At 34.2% G+C, this 19,639-nt stretch overlaps 1 protein-coding gene across 7 annotated transcripts in view; it reads right to left on the bottom strand.

Moving 5' to 3' along the window:
* Kiaa0825 (KIAA0825 ortholog) overlaps nucleotides 1–19,639 on the bottom strand; it is a 369,653-nt gene that overhangs the window by 193,703 nt on the left and 156,311 nt on the right. For 6 of the 7 annotated variants that reach the window (XM_071612406.1, XM_071612405.1, XM_071612408.1 and 3 more), the window contains 3 exons: nucleotides 17,054–17,233; nucleotides 8,756–8,980; nucleotides 795–1,200 (listed from right to left, as the gene is read on the bottom strand). In XM_071612406.1, the coding sequence (XP_071468507.1) occupies nucleotides 795–1,200; nucleotides 8,756–8,980; nucleotides 17,054–17,233 (811 nt within the window). Of the gene's footprint in view, nucleotides 1–794; nucleotides 1,201–5,857; nucleotides 5,919–8,755; nucleotides 8,981–17,053; nucleotides 17,234–19,639 lie in introns of those variants that run through there. The other variant, XM_071612410.1, reaches the window with a different exon arrangement.

The following is a 19,639-nucleotide window of genomic DNA, read 5'->3' as shown; positions in this document are numbered from 1 at the left end:
ATATCTGCTAGCAACATGAATATACTTTAACAGAATGGGGACAGTGTATGTGGATGTTTAAAAAAAGGGCTAACTTAGTGATCTGTAGACCATCTGAGCCGGAATTCCTTTATCAGTATCATGCAACTCTATACCAAAAGACTAATTTTAAAACAGGAAAGCTCTATGTACATATTTAAATTCATCAGGGACCCTTAAAACTCTTTGCAATACCACAAATCACTTAGCTCTTGGTGACAAACCTATGAGAAGGCTGACATTTTCATATTGGAACAGCTGGGTGTGTTTATAGCTTGAGTGTGATATGCCCTACTTGCCCTCTGGGATTCTTATATTACCAGATGAAAAATGTGTACCTTTTTGACAATCAGGTACACAAAAAGCAATAAAAAGGCTTTCATATCCATTAATTCCTTCTTAATTTAATCTCTGTGCCCACTCCACTTACAAAACACTTCATATCCACTAGATACCTGTTTATACACTGAAAAGGAATGAAATTAAATTCTTCTGGGTGTAACTTCCACCCTTTTAATCGGAAACCTTTAGATGGTGACTCAACAAGTATAGTGTTCTTGTGTATCAATGGGATTCAAATTTTAAGAAGACAAGGAACACTTAACAGTAGTGTTTAGTGGGATACTTATCTTTTCCTATCCTCATCAAAGTTCCCATGAATTTAGCCAAATGACCAATGCTGCCCATCTGATAAGATTTTGTTGTGGTTGTGTTCTGGTAATTTTGTTATTGTGAAAGTATGTGATGAATTCAGTGAGAGAAAAACATTGCCTTACCATTCAGTGCTCAATTTCCTTGCTTTCAACAACTGGTGTTCAATCCATTTGGGCTTTTGTTGCTCAATGCTTTGTATGACTTTTTGGGTCATTTGATTAGGGCTACTTTGCTCTCCTATGATGCTACCCAAACACACACAAATTAAACCCAGTTTCTCTTTACTCCATCTGTCAAGGGAGGCACCTGTTAAAAGTTTTACTGCGTTTCCATCTTTAAATATGCGACGTATAAGTACAATCAAGTTCCAGACAAGCAGGCCAGCTATCTTCAATTCAACAAAGTTTTTTGACATTTTCCTCTCAGACAAAAAAAAGAAGTATTTAATTGGGGGAGGCAAACATGCAATCACCGTAGGTAACTTGCTGATTACAATAGATACTGCCTGAGCAGCAAGCCTTGTGAAGCCTGGGGAAGAAAAGACAGAAAAGGTATGATTAATATTAGCATTTGCATTCTATCACTGCATGGTTTTGTGTTGTGTGGGGATGTCTAATTTTCATGGAGAAAATTGTTGAGAAGAGCAAGTGCTTGACATATTCCTACAGAACTCTACTGGGATCTCCTGCAGCATTACCTAAAGTCCCCCAAATCCCAAACTTGCCTTTTCTGTTTCCTTCCATAAATGAAGATTAGAAATTTCAGAATTATAACTTCTATTTTATCTTTTAAGACTGCTGCAGCTTTGAGGACCCTAGATGTCCTCCCTTAATTATCAAATGCAAATGCATTCCTGCTGGACCTCAGTAGCCTTTGATACTTCTGAGTCTCCTGTAAGAATTTCTCCTCCTCCCTGGGGAACTTTGAATCATCCCTGCTCTTTTCAGGACTGGCTCCTCTTCTCTTCATTCTTAGCCTAAATGTCACCCTCTCAGTTGAACTTGCTTCAAATCCCATTCAAATCCCATTCAAAGCAGTCCCTTCTTACTCTTCCTTGCTATCATGGGACCCTGTTGTGTTGTCTTTTTTATAATTACCTGTTATAATTATATCCTTTACCTATTCATTATCTGTCACTCTTCACTAGAATATAAGCTCCAGAAGGTCATTACTGTATCCCTAGCACATAGTACCTCATTTTTAAGTTATTCAATATTGGTTGAATATTGAACCAATAAACTCGTTTTTATTTACCTCTACTATTTTTCTTTGCTTCTTTGTGTCCCATGCCAGTTACACTTTCTACCAACACCTCTTAAATGTGGGTATTTTCTGAGCAGTCCTTAACCTCTGGCTGGTGATTCTATGTGTTCTCCTTTGCTTGGTGCTACTTCTCTGAAGGATATATTGATATTTCTTTAGATTGACATTTCTCTGTCTGCACAATTGCCATTCAGGGCTGGATAAGTTTTTGTTGGGATGAGGTGCCCTATGAGGCATGTTTAGCAGCATTTCTGCCTGGCTTCTACCCCTAAAGGCCAGTAACATTCCCCTCAATTGTGACAACCAAAACTGCTCCAGGCACTGCCAGATGTCCTCTGGGAGCAAAATCACCCTGAGTTGAGAACCATTCTTGATTGCAATCCTATAGCTCCAGCTCCTTTTTGGGCACTGCATTTCTCTTTCTGAGTCACCAATAATTCAATATAATCATTATTGTCTTCCTTCCAAATTACTTGGCCCTCCTCTTCTCTCCCTCCCTTCCTCCCTCCCTTTCTTCTTTCCTTCCACACGTCCTGTTGATACTTCATACAAAACCAGTGACCACCATTGGTAAATCTTCCTACCCTGCTGTCTCTGAAATCCTCTTTATCTTTGCTGAGACCAACCTCGCCCTACTTCAAGCTCTTCCTCACAAATGGCACCTGGATAATGGACATACTCTCCTGACTTATCTCCATATTCCAGGCTATGTCCGGCCCCTCCTCTGCACTGTAAATCCAAATTCATCCACAGTAGTGGTGAGAAACTGATGTGACTCCATTTTTGAGAAACCAGCCTCTACCTCAGAGCAAAGCCTGTCCAAGAAAGGGGACATGACCCTTGTCCTTGGAAAAACCAACAGAGCACTCCTTGGCAGATAGCCACCCTGCTGAGTTGTCTGTAAATAATGGGAGAGATCTGTGGCACCAGGTGTCCCTAACTCAGTTAGGCTAGGTGAGGACCCATAGCAACCCCCTAGCAACGACCAATCAGCATGACACAGGGAAAATACCTGGGATGCCCCATGACCCCCCAGTAGTCTATGGTGGTTGATAACATGTTGGGAAACCATGTAGTTTAGCACATACACCCCTCATGGCTTAAACCAATCAGTTCAAAGGAAACCCCCTCTTGTACTAACCAATCACCCCTACCCAACTTGTTCCCACCAGTGAATGTGCTAATCAATGTTAAGAGTTGTTGTTTGATTTTCCTGCAGTGTGAAATGATTTGCTGTGTGATGTTGTGACCCATAAGAGTATCCCCCCAAAACCTATAAATCCTCACTGAACAGAGGACAGGGACTCACTCCCTGGGACCACTGCGTCGGAAACGGTTGTGAGTCCAGGCTCGAGCTTGCAATAAAGACTCTTGTGTGCTTGCACTGGATTCAGCTCCTGGATGTCTATTGGGGTCCCATGAATCTGGCATTACAGTGGATTCATATACAATTCAATTTTTATGATCCAATTTCTCTGCTACAATTGTTTTAGCTATTTTCCACTGGTGAGCAAGATAAGACTTCAAAGCTTGATTTTCAAAATGCTTCATAGCCCAGTGTCATACTGTTTCTACCAACTTTCATAGCCCAGTGTCATACTGTTTCTACCAACTTTCTCTTTAAGACCTTCTATACACTTTACCTCTGCTTCAGGGTTGTGAATATCTATCATTCTCAATGGAATAAATACCCCCTTTCTTCATGGTTCACCTACCTGTATACTTCAATTCTTTGAAGTCCTATACCCTTTAATAAATTTATTTGAATATAATATCCCTATGTCCATATGTCATATGGACAGTCATATGGATATTGGTAGTCAGCTCCAATAATGCACCATGCTGCATCATCTTTTGTATTATTATCTCTATTATTTATGTCATGTTGTTATTTAGGTCTTTGTGAGTTGTCTTACATCTGTATTAAAAGTTGCTGAAGAGCACAGGAGAAATCTCCCCAAGGCCTCCACAGAGCTGCCAGTGCACTTCCCAAGAATGTGAAAGCACCTCCTTTAGTGCCTGTAGAAAAGAGTTCCTCAATAAGTGTATTCTTTTTATGCAAATGAATGTTTCAATGGATCTTAAAATATAGATAAAAGCAAAATCAAAAACTTCCTTGTGACCTCTCTTCTTTGTGTTGTTAAATTATTTTAAATGTCTTATTATTGTTCTTTATGCGTTTGTATTCAATACTCCCTATTCTACTGTCAGTTATTTGACTTCAATCATTGCATCTTATATTCCTCTATTCTAAAGAGGGTGTAAGCACAGGCACTGAGCAAACATTTAAATATCTAAGTAGATACCAGGTAAAGATTACCAACTCTCTTTACACCTAGACTTCTGCTATTTTATAAACTCTGTGGGCTCCAGGTACTCAAATACCCAAACACATCATTAAAGCTTAAGGCAAATTCTGATCAGAACCTTCAAGCTGATGATAAATGAATAAATCTATTCAGCTAATCACAAGGGCTCTGAATCTATGATGAGGTTAACAATATACCAGGGAGGAATCTTTTAACACTGTCTCACACTCATTTTTATGTCTTTATTTAAATAAGTTGACTTCTTCCTAATTCATTTATATGTAAAATATTAGAAACCATGCCAATTTCATAATTCTCAAAGTATGAAAAAATGTGTATCTTGTAATGAACCCAATATGGTTGGTACATTTATGAATTTATCATTTCTTCCTTCTTACACATGAACTACTGTAATATATTTGTGGATTATAAAACGTGTGAGGAGGATATTCACAACAAATGAAGTAAAGACAAAATAAGGTCTTTAAATTAATTATTAAAATATCATCTATTAATTGTACAAAATAACAATTTTTAGATGATGATAATGTGATTTAATATGCTTTTATGTTTAAAATCTGGGATTAGTACAAAGGTCAGGTTCTCAGTTCAGTTTGTTTCTGTACATTGTTTTAGTGACTGTCATAGTTGAAAAAACTACTACCACTAACATATACATATGTATCTCCACATGGAGCATGAAGCAGGTATATTATTAGCTGTGCTTACAAACGCATGAAGTTTGTTTTTCAGCCTTAAAAAGCAATCAGGCAAAGCTGTTGTTGAAATCTGAATAATTAGTATCCATTGACTATAATATTAATTATTTATTCTTACAAATTGAAAATATATTTCATTTGTGTGTGTGTGTGTGTGTGTGTGTTTGGTACTGGGGAATGAACTCAGGGGTTATTTACCACTGAGCTGAACCCCAGTTTTGTTTTGTTTCTTTTTCTTTTTGAGACAGCTCTACCTGTCATTGAGGCGGACCTTGAACTTGTGATCCTCCTGCCTCAGACTCCCTAGACACTAGCATTATAGTTGTGCACCACTGTGCCTGGCTCATTTGTATATTTTTAAGAAAATGGTTCAAGGATTATAGAAACTCTTCATTCGAAGTATCTTTAAATACATTAGAAAATTCTATGTCTAAGTTCTTAAGTATATAGATATGATATTTTTATAAGTGATGTTGGTTTTCACAAAACTAGTATAATCTCTAGTTTTTACAAAATAAACTAAATTGCTGACTTCCTATAGCATTCTACATATTTCTGTCACCAATATCCTTCTAAACACTGCATGAGGTCAGTGACATGGATGCATGTCCCTTATGGTACTTCCTCTGCTTCCACTCTCCAGAATCCACTATTTCCATTGAAGCAATTGCTCCAATGATTTTACCATAATGCATTTTTTTTAATTTTGAAAAAGTAATTTACTGTTGAGAAAATTTCTTTACAGGTACATCTTTCTTTTAATTTTTGTCAAAGAAGCAAAACAAAAATAAAACTAGTTCTTCGTGTATCCATTCTTTTGAAATACAAGGAACCAAAGACTTAAAAGCTGAGCTACGTCAGAACAATCTCAATCTTCATCCAACTGTATGGTAAAGCTCCCCTGTATGATTTACATTTGTTTCTTTAAATCTTCAGTGTTGCTATGTAATGATATCTGCTGACAAAGAAATAAAGGAATGTCTTTTAGTTTGTCATCATACTGTTTACCATGCTCTGTCATTTTCACTATGTCAAGGACAAATGTTCCCTTAAGGTAGTGGCTATTTGTCTTTCAATAGGTTTGAATTCTCACAAGAAATGTCTTAAGACATTTATCATTGTTTACACAAATTTTGTGAAGAAGATGATTATAACTTGACTTAAAACACTGTTGAACAAATTACAGAGGTTTATCTTCAGGTTTCAGATGCTTGGTTTTGAAATCATTTTGCTAATCAAGACAACTTCAAACTATCTTTAGCTAATAGCTCAAGGCACAACACTCACTTAAAAAGGATTCACATTTCACAATAATGGATGGGAAGCCATATTTCAAATCATTTTCCTACAGGTTTCTTTCTTTCTATTTAAATTTTTTTTATCTTTTTTGCCAAATTTGATTAGATCCTTATTGTTTTACTTTATGATATGACTGAGAGCTCATATTCGCAATCAAAATAAATGTGAGACTTTTATCTGTGTCACTTTGTGCTCTTCACTGCCTTCCCAGTATTAAGCTATAACTGATTTGTCGATTTTCAGGAATATGTTAAGATCTCTTGAGTATTTCAAGGATTAATTTTGTTAATACCAGATTCTACAAAGCCAAGGTGTGTACACAGAAGGCTAAAGAAGAAATAAGGTTTCCCTGCCTATTACTTCTCCTTAATATTGTGCTCCTGCCCACTTGAGCCTCCTCACCTATTGTCCCTAACATATAAGTTGTTCGCCCAGACTGAAGAGGGGTTCCAGTGACAATCTTCAAGTGAGACTTTAGCAAACTTTTAATCTTTTCTTCCCATACACAAAAAAAACACTCCTGAGGTGTTTGCACCCGTTCTGAAATAGTTATACTAGTCTCCAAGGACCAAGAGAAGATATTACATATATAGCTTATCTCTAACTATAAATACAGAGCCTCATATATATTTATGAGTCACCTATTGAATGAATAGATGACTTAATGTCCAGCATATAAATAATCTCTGTCTTTTACAGTTGTCCCCTAACTCTTATCCAAGGGAGATACATTCCAAGACCTCCAGTGGATGGCTAAAACACATACGCTATGTTTTTTGCCATACATATATACTATAATAAATTTAATTTATAAATTAGGCACAGTAAGAAATTAATAATAGCTAATAATAAAATAGAACAATTATAATGATACTATAATAAAAATTATGTGAGTGTGAATTCTCTCCTGTGAAATTTAAAATAAATGATAATATTTTGGGCTTACTCTCAACCACAGAAGTGTGGATTAGCAATGAAAATAAAGGAATAAAGCAAAAAAGTGTGGATAAGGAGTGAATATAAAGGTTGAGCAGGGCTAATCTAAGAGTTTCTGTACTCAGAGGACAGAAATGAAGATCAATGGTGTTCCCCTAGTGTCATATCCACTTAGAATGCAAAATATGGTTCATAAAGTCACTTTCTTTTATGTATTCATGAGATCCAGCACCTCTTTGTGACTGGCTATATATTGTACTTCTAGTGATAATTTTATGAAAAATGTTATTGAGTAAGGCAGACCCTAATAACTGGTATCCATGTAAAATAAGCATTTGGGGAACAAGAAACTCTTTAAAACAGTACACAGATATTCTAAAATGCTTCTTAGAAACCAAAATATTTCACAAACAGAAAGCCACAAGCAAAAACAGTGCCACTCATATGGCATGGCACATTAACTATAGATCATGCCCCTGCTTTATTCAAAATGTATGAAATATCCAAAGCTAGAATGAAGGAGAGATGGCAACAACTCTTAGGCAAGGAAGAACTTAAGTAATGAAAAGGTGACATTTTCCAATTTCAATTAAATGGCTTTACTAGATTCAAAGGCAGTTTAATAGGGCTTGGGCAGAATTAAAGCATTACTATGAAAGGTCACAGATAGATAATTGATTGAGTTTGTAATATAAGGTCGCTGAATAAGAGCTACATTACTTAGGATCTCATGGAGGAGAATCAAAGAAAGACCAGTCCCTTCAATTGACTTTTGTGGGTTCTCCTGAAGTATTGATGAAAGTTTCCTTAGAGATGGTAAAAAAAATTCTCTTAGAGATGAATATGAAAGGAAAAAGTATTGTAGAAAACCAAAAGAAGATTCACAAATACTAATATTTAATATACTTTCAAGGGAATTTTGTGAAAATTCTGGAAATTTTCCTACATGTAGACAGGAAGAAAACATTTAAGAGAGAACTTAGTTAATAAAATAAATAAATAATGTAAACTGATGGTTCTTAAATGTAGTTGGTGGATGCATTGTTCTGAACAGAAACAAAGTCTCAATTCAGAACTACAGGGACTGGGGGAAAATGCCCTGTCAGAAAATACATGTAGTTACCAAACTCAATGCTATTTTTTACCTAAAAGCTATGCATGTAGGAGTGTTAACAAGAAGAAAAAGTAATAATTGGTGGTTTCAGGGGAAAAATTTAAAAGGAAGAATAATTAAACTGAATATCAGAGTAGTTTTCCTGAAAGTACAAATTCTAGATTACTCAATAGATTTAGAGAAATTTAGTCCACAACATGTGACTAATCTGTGAATACTAATACAAAAACAAAATATCACAGAAAATTTTGAACTGTTAAAAAAAGATGACCAGTTGAGTCATTTGCATCTCTAGTTTCCTTGTTCCAGTTTTCCCAGATATACTTGGAGGAAGAAAGATTAATATGGTTTATCAGTCTTATAGTTTTAGATTTTTACTTAACTAAATATCCTGGAATATTGCTTTTTTAGGGGATATTTTCTAGGAAAACAAGTATACTTACCTTTGCTTGAATCTTTTTTTTTGGTTTCCTTTGGAGTATAACTCCATTCTTTTGGAATGCTCTCAAGCAAACCATCAGGAATACTGTGCTTGCTTAGGTTTGTTTCACAGTTTTTCTCACAGTTCATCATAGATATCACCTTTTGGACAATGTCCTTGACAGCGTCAATCAGTGCCAACCTCAAGCATCGAATGACCTCTGGCTCAGACTCCATGCACACTGAGGCTTTAAAATCAGAAGGCATGTTATGGTTAGCAGAATCAGGCAATCGGTTGTACCTCATTCAACTGGGAATACTGTTTCACAATAATCTAGTTTAAACATAAAGGGAAAGAGAGGAAATTTTACCCAAAAAATCATATAATTGATAATCATCTCATAAAACATTTGAAACTTCTTCCTGATAATAAATGAAAATTAAAATAATAGTAAATAACAATATCTACTGGTAGTTTTGGATACTGCTGGTAGAATATAAATGGCATGACCTTCTTAGATTACAACTTGGCAAATAATATCAAAAGCCTTAACATTTTATTTACCTGGTGACTACTTATTTTTCCTTTCTGTAGCACTTTATCCTAAGAAATTAATTAAGAATATTCAAAGGATACGATGAAAGACTAAAAACTATCCAATGTACAATAATGTTTGAGTTGTTCAATTAGGTCCATATATAGTACAGATAAAATATCTGTACTATAAGGACATATGTTGTGTATTTAAAAAATAAAATTAGGTTAGAAAATGACATTCTATTTTTGTTTAAAAATACATACAATAATTAAAAGATGTACTCTTTTAAGTCAATGATAATTTTCAACAACTGATGGAATTTCACATCATTTTTTTTCTTTCTTTCCTCTCTACTTTTTTTTCCTTCTTTCTTTTCTCCTTTCTTACTTCTCCCCTGCTCTCCTGCTTTCCCACCATCTTTATATGTATTACCCATGATGTACATACAGGACTTATGTGATATATTTCATAAAAAAGTTTTGTTTGTTTGGTTTTCAATATGACTGAAAGTCCTGAGACTAATACTTGAACCAATATAGAAAAACTACTGCATGCTTTCTCCGACCTCAAGTTCCCCAGTGATTTTTATCAAATGACTGGTTTGTTTAAGAATAACTTTTTAACAGAAGCTCCATGGTGAAGATCTTGGTAATAGCCAGTACTGAGAGGTTAATTTTCAAACATAATACTTCCAACAGATGATGAGATATTGTTCTTTATGGAAATAGTGGAGGATATAATTCACTGTTTTTTTTTAATATTCATTTTTTAGTTTTAGGTGGACACAATATTTTTATTTTATTTTTATGTGGTGCTAAGGATCAAACCCAGTGCCCCATGCTAGGCAAGCACTCTACCACTGAGCCACAATCCCAGCCCAAATTCACTGTCTTTTTGATGATGTTTCAAAACTTGAATTCTTTGAAAGGCATAAAGAAGCCTTTTTCCTGTATCAATAATTCATATGCATTTTGGTTAAACTCTTTGGAGCTATGAATTAAATATTTTTTGTTCTCTGAAAATTCAAAGAAGATAGACAATCTCTATTTCTTTTTGTTAAAAGACATATTTATTCCTTTTAAAATAAAGTCAAAATATTGAAAATTGTAGAGAATATAATATACCTATCCCAAATAGTTACTTAAAAATTAAATGAATTAATTTATTCAAAGTGTTTGGAAGAGTAATTGGCACATAGTATGTACTATATAAGTATTGGCTATTATTAATACCTAAGATAAAAGTTGTTTTATTTTTAATTGCAATGTTAGAGTGTAGGCTGATATTCATTTAATATGAGGTCCTTAGACATCTTGTGAACTAGATAATATTTGGAGGATTAAGCAATATCCACCAGGGGCTATAGCAGGGATAAGAAACAGATATAAAAGGAAGAAAAAAAGAAATGGCAAGCAAACAGGGAAAAAAAGTAAGTGAGGGCACATGTGGTCAAGTTATGCAGTGTCATAGTCTTTCTAAGAGTTTCTTCACCAAATGTTAAAGAGGGTGCCTAGGTTTCAAAGACACATAGCTTAGAGAGAATACAATAATTGCCCCAAAGTCTAGTTTCTGTAAGTCCAAAATATTAATTATTGATTATCAGCAACAAAAGAGAAGAGCAAAAGAAAGTATCATCCAAAATAATAATTTTTCACTGATTTTTTTCTGCTGTATATAAATTTTAGTGTTTCATATTAAATTAACTAAAATGAACAAAGAAACAGAAAATTTCAGATGATTCATATAACTTTAAGAATTCATGCATCACCATCTGATTTTCTAATATTTCAAATCAACATTAAAAATATGGAAAGTTTATTTAATCTAGAAGGGCTCCAGTGTCCTCATCTATAGAATGATGAGAAGGGAAGACAGAGGGTGGATAAGATGATGTTTATAGTCTTTCTTGGTTTTTACTTTTATGATTCTATTTAAGACTCCCAAAAAGAAAATAACAAGTATTTCACAGCCAAGTACATACAAATCAATAAGAGCTGTGACTACCATTTTCTTTCACAGAACAGTAATCAGGAATCCTTAGAAGGAGGATGAATGATGGTCCTAACTCAAAAACAAGCTAAGGTCACCAGCAGCAATTCTGACATAAACCAGTTTACGTAAATTTACCTTTTGGTTAAGATACTAAGTTTATCAATTTTCATCAGTACAAGCTTCTAAAATTTGTTAATGACCAATAAATTCCATTTATTTAAAAATTTCTATAACTTTGAACAACTAGAACAAAGTTATTTAGTGGAGTTTTTCAGGCTACCTGTAAGGAAGATGTTACATGCAATAAAGAACAATCTAATTTGGTTTTATAAAAGCAATGGAAATTATATCTGAATGTGTTTCTAAGTAAAAAGTTTTGGTATAAAAAAGTATTCTACTAAGATATTGACTAATCAGGCACCATTAGAAATAAGGTTTTCTGATAAAAAAAGCATGATTGAAAATATTTTGAAAGTATATTAACAGACTTTCTTGACACAGAAAATTAAAGTTTTCTTTGATACTTCAAGATTTTAGATGATAAAAATAAAAAAATAAATAAATCTGAACAGAATTAGGGTCTCAGTTTTGTATATAAGAATACTGGGAACCAGATAGTAAGTGATGAACCATCTGATAAGTAGAAAGGCAAGTATATAGTACGCTTCTCCCCAGCAATAGACCTTGTTAAGAAGATGAAAAAGTGAGCCATAGCTTGGCAGGAAATGCACCAGTAAATGTAGCTGATACAGAACTTGTATCCAAAATATATAAAGTACTCTTTCCAACTCAGTATGACAAACAACTCAATAAGTAAATGGACAAAAGTTTTGAACTGATGTTTTAGAAAATAATATTTTCAAATGGCCATTAAGAATACAAAGAGGTACCACATGTCATAAATCATGAGGAACATGTAAATTAAGACTCAGGAGATAACATTACATTACCTTTAGAATGACCAAAATCAAAAAGACAATTCAAGTGTCAACCAGGATATGGAATGAAAAAAATTCTTGTACATTATTGGGAGGAATGTGAAAAAGATTACTTTGTAAAGCAGGTAGTAGTTTCTCATGCAGTTAAGCATGTACTTTATCATATGGTCCAGTATTTACAATGGAAAATGAAAATTCATACAAGGACTTGTACACTAGCGTTTACTTATTTATTATAATCCAAAACTAGAAACAATCCACATGTCTATCAAACTGGCAAATAGATAAAATAGAAAACACTATTCAATAAAATACTACTCAGTGCATACTTACCCACAATGAGAAGAAATAAACTATTAATAAAGCATAATGTAAGCAAAATAAGCCAGATGCAAAAGAATACCTAGACTTCTGTTTATATGAGATTTGAGAGTGATGTAAAGTAAACTATTATGATACGAAGTGCATCAGTATCTTCATGGAGTTGGCAGTTGAAAGAAGAATTAACTACAAAAAAGAATGAAAGGACTCTTGCAAATGATGGAAACACTCTTTATTGTCACACAGGTTTACATATTGGTCATGTTTATTGAACTCCTCTATGGGGGACCACCTCTGAGCTATTTGCATAGCCTCTACTCAGCCTTGAAGTCAAGGAGATTTTGGTCTGGCATTGCAAGTCATTTTGTGCTTTATTACACAAAGCATGTGACCTCAGTCTTTGCTGGGGCATAGAGGCTGCTCTGTAGCTCCAGAGTTGGGCATTATCCATTGGGCTTGGACAGCCCACCCCTGCCTTATTTGGTGAAGAATATTCTATGGAAAAGCCTTTGTGTATCTCCCATATAAAAATAAAAATGCGGGCTCACTCTTTCTCTCCTTCTAGTGTGGAAGCAGGACCCTTAAGTTTGCAGAGCCAACCTGCCTTCGATCTCGAAATTATTTCTGTGTCTTGTGATTTGTATTTTGCAGCCAGCTCACTACATGTAGGAGAACACAGCACATCTTGCCTGTGCGGGCAGTGGGTGAGACTACTCACTTGAAATAAGTGAACTTTATTGTATGTAAATTATGCTACAATAAAGTATTTTTAAGTTTTAAAAAAAATGATTAAAAATAGAGACAGTTGGAAGGATATCCAAATAAAAGGCTCAGGATAAATAGCTATAATGTAGAACAAAGACAGTCTTCCAATTTTTGAAAGCTAATTTACATCTACCCACACTACAATGAAGCTATTTTGTAGGTGAATGAGAAAATCACTCTGCCTGATATGAAGACAAACTACTGTAAACTAATTTCATCAACAAAAAAACTATTTAGCATTGTACATGCATTCTAAAAAGCTCTTCTTTCTATAATATTTTTAATTTGTTCTTATTAGCTATACATGACAGTAGAATGAATTTTGACATTATATGTATGTGGAATAGAACTTCCCATTCTCCTGGTTGTCCATGATGAGGAATTACATTAGTCATTTATTCATATATGCATATAGGAAAGTAATGTCTGATTCATCGTCTATCTTTCCTATTCCCATCCCCCCTTCCTTCCTTTCATTCTCCTTTGTCTAATCCAAAGTACTTCTATTTTTCCCTATCTGCTCCCCAGCCATTGTGAGTTAGCATCCACATACCAGAGAGAACATTTGGCCAGCAATTAGTTTTTTAAATTGGCTTATTTCACATAGCATGATATGTTCCAGATCCATCCATTTACTTGAAAATGTCATAAAGTCATTCTTCTTTATGGATGAGTAATATTCCATTGCATGCACATGCAACACACACACACACACACACACACACACACACACACATCACATTTTCTTTACCCATTCATCAGTTGAAGGGCACCTAGGTTTGTTCCATAGCTTAGTTATTGTGAATTGAGCTGCTATTAAACATTGATGTGGCTATGTCACTTTACTATGCTGATTTTAAGTCCTTTGGGTATAAACCAAGGAGTGGGATAGCTGGGTCAAATGGTGGTTCCATTCTAAGGTTTCTGAGGAATTTCCATACTGCTTTCCAGAACAGTTGCCTTCCTGAGGCTTAGAAAGTTGAGCAGAGAACCCAGGTGAATGCTTTGTATCTCAAAATTTAATTGGGAAATTTTGCTAAGTTGTTGAAAATTTTCCTTTCAGAGCCTGGGAGAGAGCTAAGACAATTGATTCAGATATGAAACTAAGGGCAATGTCATACTGAGAGCCAAGGAAACAATACCTGTTGGGTATATTACTATAATTTAATATGCAGCATTTAAAAATAGATTCCTCATTTTCAAGCCTGTTTTGGCATTGTCTTAAAAACCACCTGAGGAAATTTATGCATTGGTAATTTCATTTGCCCAACTGAAAATTACTTTATCTACTTTAAAGAGATAGCTTATAATTATTTCCACCAAAATTATTTCTTTTAGAGTACATTAGCCTTCTGAATGTCCACATTAGGTCTTTAGTTTAATTATTTTCTGTATTTGTCTCTTTTATAATCTTTTTCAATGGGTAAAATCATTTTTGTTGTCTCCCCTTAGCTCATGTCCATTCTAAGGAGTTATGTGTGGGATTTCTAATTATAAAATCAGATTGTATATTTCATTAGTGAACTCATATGTTCACTAAGCAAATCTTTCAAAAATTTAATCTCCTAGAAAACAGTAAAGAGAAATTACATGGCCAATGTGTCTGGAGTTCTGTGGGGTTTTTGTTGTTGTTTTTTTTTTTTTGTTGTTGTTGTTTGTTTGTTTTTTTTTTTTTTTTTGCTTTGATTCTGTCCAACTTAACAGTAGACAATCTTAGATAAATCTCTTAACACTCCTAACCTTGGTTTATTCAATAATAAGGATACTGGTTACTTCATCTTTGTTTTTCCACCCTAAAATAGTAAGGATGACATTTTAGGGTAAGCTATAGTGAAATTTTTGACAGTGTTTCAGCAAGAAGAAAATATACCTTCATTGGCTTTTTAATAATGTACTGCAATTAATCTGGGTAGATAAATTATATTTACTGAAGCTTGGATGCATTTCTGGTAATAGGTAGATATTGTGGGGTTATGATTGTATCTCTGCTATATTTACTTTTAACATGTTATATTTTCAAGTTAAACAGAAGTCACAGTGTAAGGCTCAATTTCATTATGGATTAATACATTATATTATTTTATTAGAATTTTTAAAATAACCATGATCAACAACAGAAAGGGAATTTGTTATAAACTTTTAGTAGAGAAAAGACAAAAGTACAGACAGACCCTCATGACCATTGTAGTTCTCAGGTTCCAGATAATATTCAACAGCCAGAGAATATTTTTTAATGTTTGTGGAGAAAGGGCATGTTACCAATTTTATATTCTTCCCATACAACTGAGTCTCCCCATACAATTAAGGCTCTTGAATCTAGTAACATCTGTTTCCAAAGACTTGTCTGACTTCCTAGAGTAAAGAGTCCTCAATGTGTAGATGAAGAGAATACACATTAAGAGCTAGTAACATTTTAAAAACTTTTCTCTTGCCAACACCTCAAGTCCACTGAGGCCATCTAGGTCATTTTCAGACAGTTTTGTGCTGAATGTCAAAAGTGGTCCAAGAACTTAGCAGTGGAAGAATAAATAGTGGTTGGAACATGAGGGTCACTTCATAATCTTGTTAAATTCTTCATAGCTGTAACTTTCTCAGAACAACTAAAAAATGGCAGAGGGTGGTGGGGCTTCCAAGGTGAGTTTTCTTTTATTTCAATAATTACCACATCAGAAGCACAACCTTCTAATTCAATCTTTCTACCTAGAAGCTAGCACTACCTTTGGGTAAAGAGGATGCAGTGAGGCAATGCACAGAAACTAGAAGATAAAACTTTGAAAGAAGATAATTGTTACAGAATCTTTAAGTGATAGATTCAGATTTTTGAAACCATTACATAAAGTTGTCTGTTGCTGTTTTGCAGGGATAGTGACTGACCAAAAGAAGATGAAACACAATGACCTTTAAAGAGCTAAAGTGATATTCAAGTAATAGCTGGAGGACAGTCAGAAAGTCTCGAAAGAATGATTTTGAGTCAGTTCAATCTTTTTTTTTTATAGAGCCTAGGGATTATTTTTATGAAAATGTTGGCTCCAAAGCAGCGTAAAAGAGAGCTAATGGGTTGAAAGCCAAATGTAAATGACATAACTGGAATAACAGGATAATCACAACAACCTCTACCTAAGTTTTCATCTTTTGTTTTCCCAAGATATTAAATATGGAAAATTTAAAGGCAGAATATTAAGGATGAAACAATAAACACCTCCTATTCAGATATACAACCTGTCCTCTCTTTAACATCCTCTCTAGCTGAAGGCAGAAGAATAATGGGGAAAACATATGGCCCCAAAGAAATCACAGAACATGCTTGCCTTGAACAGAAAGGCACTATGGTCACAATAATAAATCCCCTCTATAGTTGAAAAAAATAACCAATAGTCTCATTCATCATTTTGTTGAGTAAATGTACCCAAAGAATCACAATATTTTTATATCTTACTATGTCTTATATGCTCACCAGCAAAACATAATCTCTGGTAAATACAAAACTAACTTTTTATAGTAAAGCACTTCCTCAAAATAAAAAAAAATCTGCATTACATAATTTTTACCCTCAACCAACCTCTTTTTATCTTCAAATATATTAAATTTGACAGGAACTAATGGCTTAATGGTTTTCCAATAGAGGCCTTTATGCTGGAAAAAAAATGTAAGGTAAACTTTTACAAACAAAAACAGCAAAACCAAATCAATAAAATTTAAAAATATCTTTAAAGGCATTTTAAGTATCTATAAAATACTTCTTTTATAAATAGTAAATTTCTCATACCTGGGATGTAATTTAAAAAGTCCCATAATTGTTCTTCTTCCATGTAGTTCACAAAAACATTTCCAAAAGTTTGTGGAGAAAAATTGCAGTGGTACAGCACTTTAAAGATGGCTTCTGTCAAGCTAAATCCTTGGTTCAGATTATTTTCTGTATCAGAAACTTGGTCTTGAAAGGTACGTGCTAGAAAAGAATAAAAACAATGTAGTAAGGTAGGCATCAGTGAACGTGATTAAATTCTTATCAGTCCAGCATAATGCTATGAAATGTATTTGTTAATATTTGCATAACAGAAATACCACATTCTTTCAAATCAATGGTCCAGCTAACCCAATGAATGTTTACCAAACCCATTGACCCTGTCATTTCAAAATGGAGAAGTTTTTCGATTGGCTCTTCAATAAAACCACATATGGAACTCTGCGAAAATGGGGCCATTTAAAAAAATTATTCTAATTAGTCATATATAACAACAGAATGCAATTTAAAAATGGTGCCATTTTAATTGCTTTTTTCAACTCTCTTCTTGCTCCATTATGGCTTCCTCAAAGATCAGTAATCAGAAATTTCTGTACTATTGCATCTATGGGATGGATGGAAAGTTGAAATAACAATTTCTATTTTGTTTGGATAAGCAGCATCATAATAAGCAAAAATACTTATTGAATAATGATAATGTCAACTTATATCTTGTATAAATGTAATCTAAAGTCTTTTGGAGTGAATACATTTCTTTATTTTGCCTCATTTGGAAGCTAATAAATTTTATGTTTCCTCTCAATTTTATTTCTGGGATTTGATTTTAATAATCTAGAGGAGCTCACTATCGTTTGAAAAGTAAAAAATAGAACCATAGACTTTATGCAGAGAGCCTTTATTGGTTTTACTTTCTAATATTCGTTTCAAACAAGTTTTTTCTTTATCTAGTTATTCAAGCCCCTACCCACATCCCTTGCCCTATCCTTAACTTAACATGGTTTACTTTGTTGCCATTACCAAAGGTGGGCACGTGACAAGACCTGAGCAATCAGAGCCTGACATCTCCCATTAACAGTGATCAATTCCGGGATGGGCAGGTAACCAATGTGACAAACTTCCTCAGGGTTTTTGGTGGAATAATTGGTGAAACTATGTTCTTTTTCTAACAGATTTGCCTAGCTGGTTGGAAATTGATGATTGCTATTTCAAGAAGAACTTGACTGACACTGAGAACCTGGATTCAGCGCTGCTTATAGATTCGTGTTAGCTGAGATGATCGATTTCCCTTTTAGTTAGATAGGCTAATTTGGATTTCTGTAATTGAATTTTGAAAGGTCTTGATTTTTTTCTTTTTAAAACAAGCAAAAATGTTAAATGGAAAATATTTCTAACTCAGGCACCCATTATTTCATGTTTTTTTATTCAAATACTCTCTGAAGTTCTCTCTACTTTCCCCTCTCTCTAATTCATGTTAAGTACAATGATCCATTATCCTTTATGTTATTCCTGTGTTTAAACCTTCCCCTATGACTCCACTTGCAAAAAAAATTCCTTGGCATGATGATTCACAATTTCTACAACATCTTCCCAAATTATGTTCCAAATCCCAAATATCTGTCCTACCACAGGGTTTATTTGCTATTTCTTTCAAATGTGCCCTTCTGTATCCTTTTCTTTGGCCTATGCTATTTTGTCATACTAGAATGTGGTCCTCCAATAAAACCACTATGATTCCATAAATTGATGAACTGACTGATTGTTTACTATATGTCAGTTATTGGATCAGGTGCTGAGAACTTCACTTGCCTGTAATTCACTGACTGTGCACCTATGTATTGTTATTTACTTGGGGATGGGATGATAGACAAGTAAACAATAATTATAGCAATGTAAAGATAAGTAAAGTAACTTTCCATCCTGGTTTGCCTGGGCAATCTGTCTTATGTCTTGTTGTCCTGGCATAAATACTACTAGCATCCTCCTTCACTCTTAAAAACTATCTGTTTGAATGACAAATTCATCTATCTCCTAATTCTAAGCGCCTTAAATATAAAGCAATGGGGAAACACAGAGAATAATGTTTTACATTTTGCGGGGCAGAACAACAAGATCTCTCTCAGCCAAACCGTTAAGGAGCAATAGAGTTTATCAGCATGACAAAGTTGAGGTGGGGAGGACTTTCAGAAAGACAGAAGAGGTGGTGTAATAAGAAGCCCACAGGCATCTGCTGGGGGTGTGGAAGTGAGACTGCTGGGAGGGAGAGGGAACTGAAGCTAGTCAATCAATGGAGCACGTTGACAACACATACGTGGAAAGAGGGGTGGAAAGGAGCAATGGTTACACCAAAAATAACAAATATTATTATTACTTCTACTATTGTGAAAATGTGTGGACATACTTCAATGAATTTTGTTTTCTCCTATTTTCCTTTGCCCTAAACTAAAGTAATCTATTTCTATTTACTTTACCCAGGGATTTCTGTTATTTGAAAAGTACAGAGAGACTGAAGTCATTTACCTTCTTGGACTTAAAAATGAAAGAAGGAGAAAAGCTAAATCTATTGAAGAATGTTTAGCTTGAACTAATAAAATAGTCATTCTTGTAGACCAT

This window comes from Marmota flaviventris, chromosome 5 (assembly GCF_047511675.1).
Source record: "Marmota flaviventris isolate mMarFla1 chromosome 5, mMarFla1.hap1, whole genome shotgun sequence".
In the NCBI taxonomy this organism is placed as follows: domain Eukaryota; kingdom Metazoa; phylum Chordata; class Mammalia; order Rodentia; family Sciuridae; genus Marmota; species Marmota flaviventris.
The sequence above is the reverse complement of the archived record's forward strand: the minus strand, read 5'-3'. Positions and strand labels throughout refer to the sequence as shown.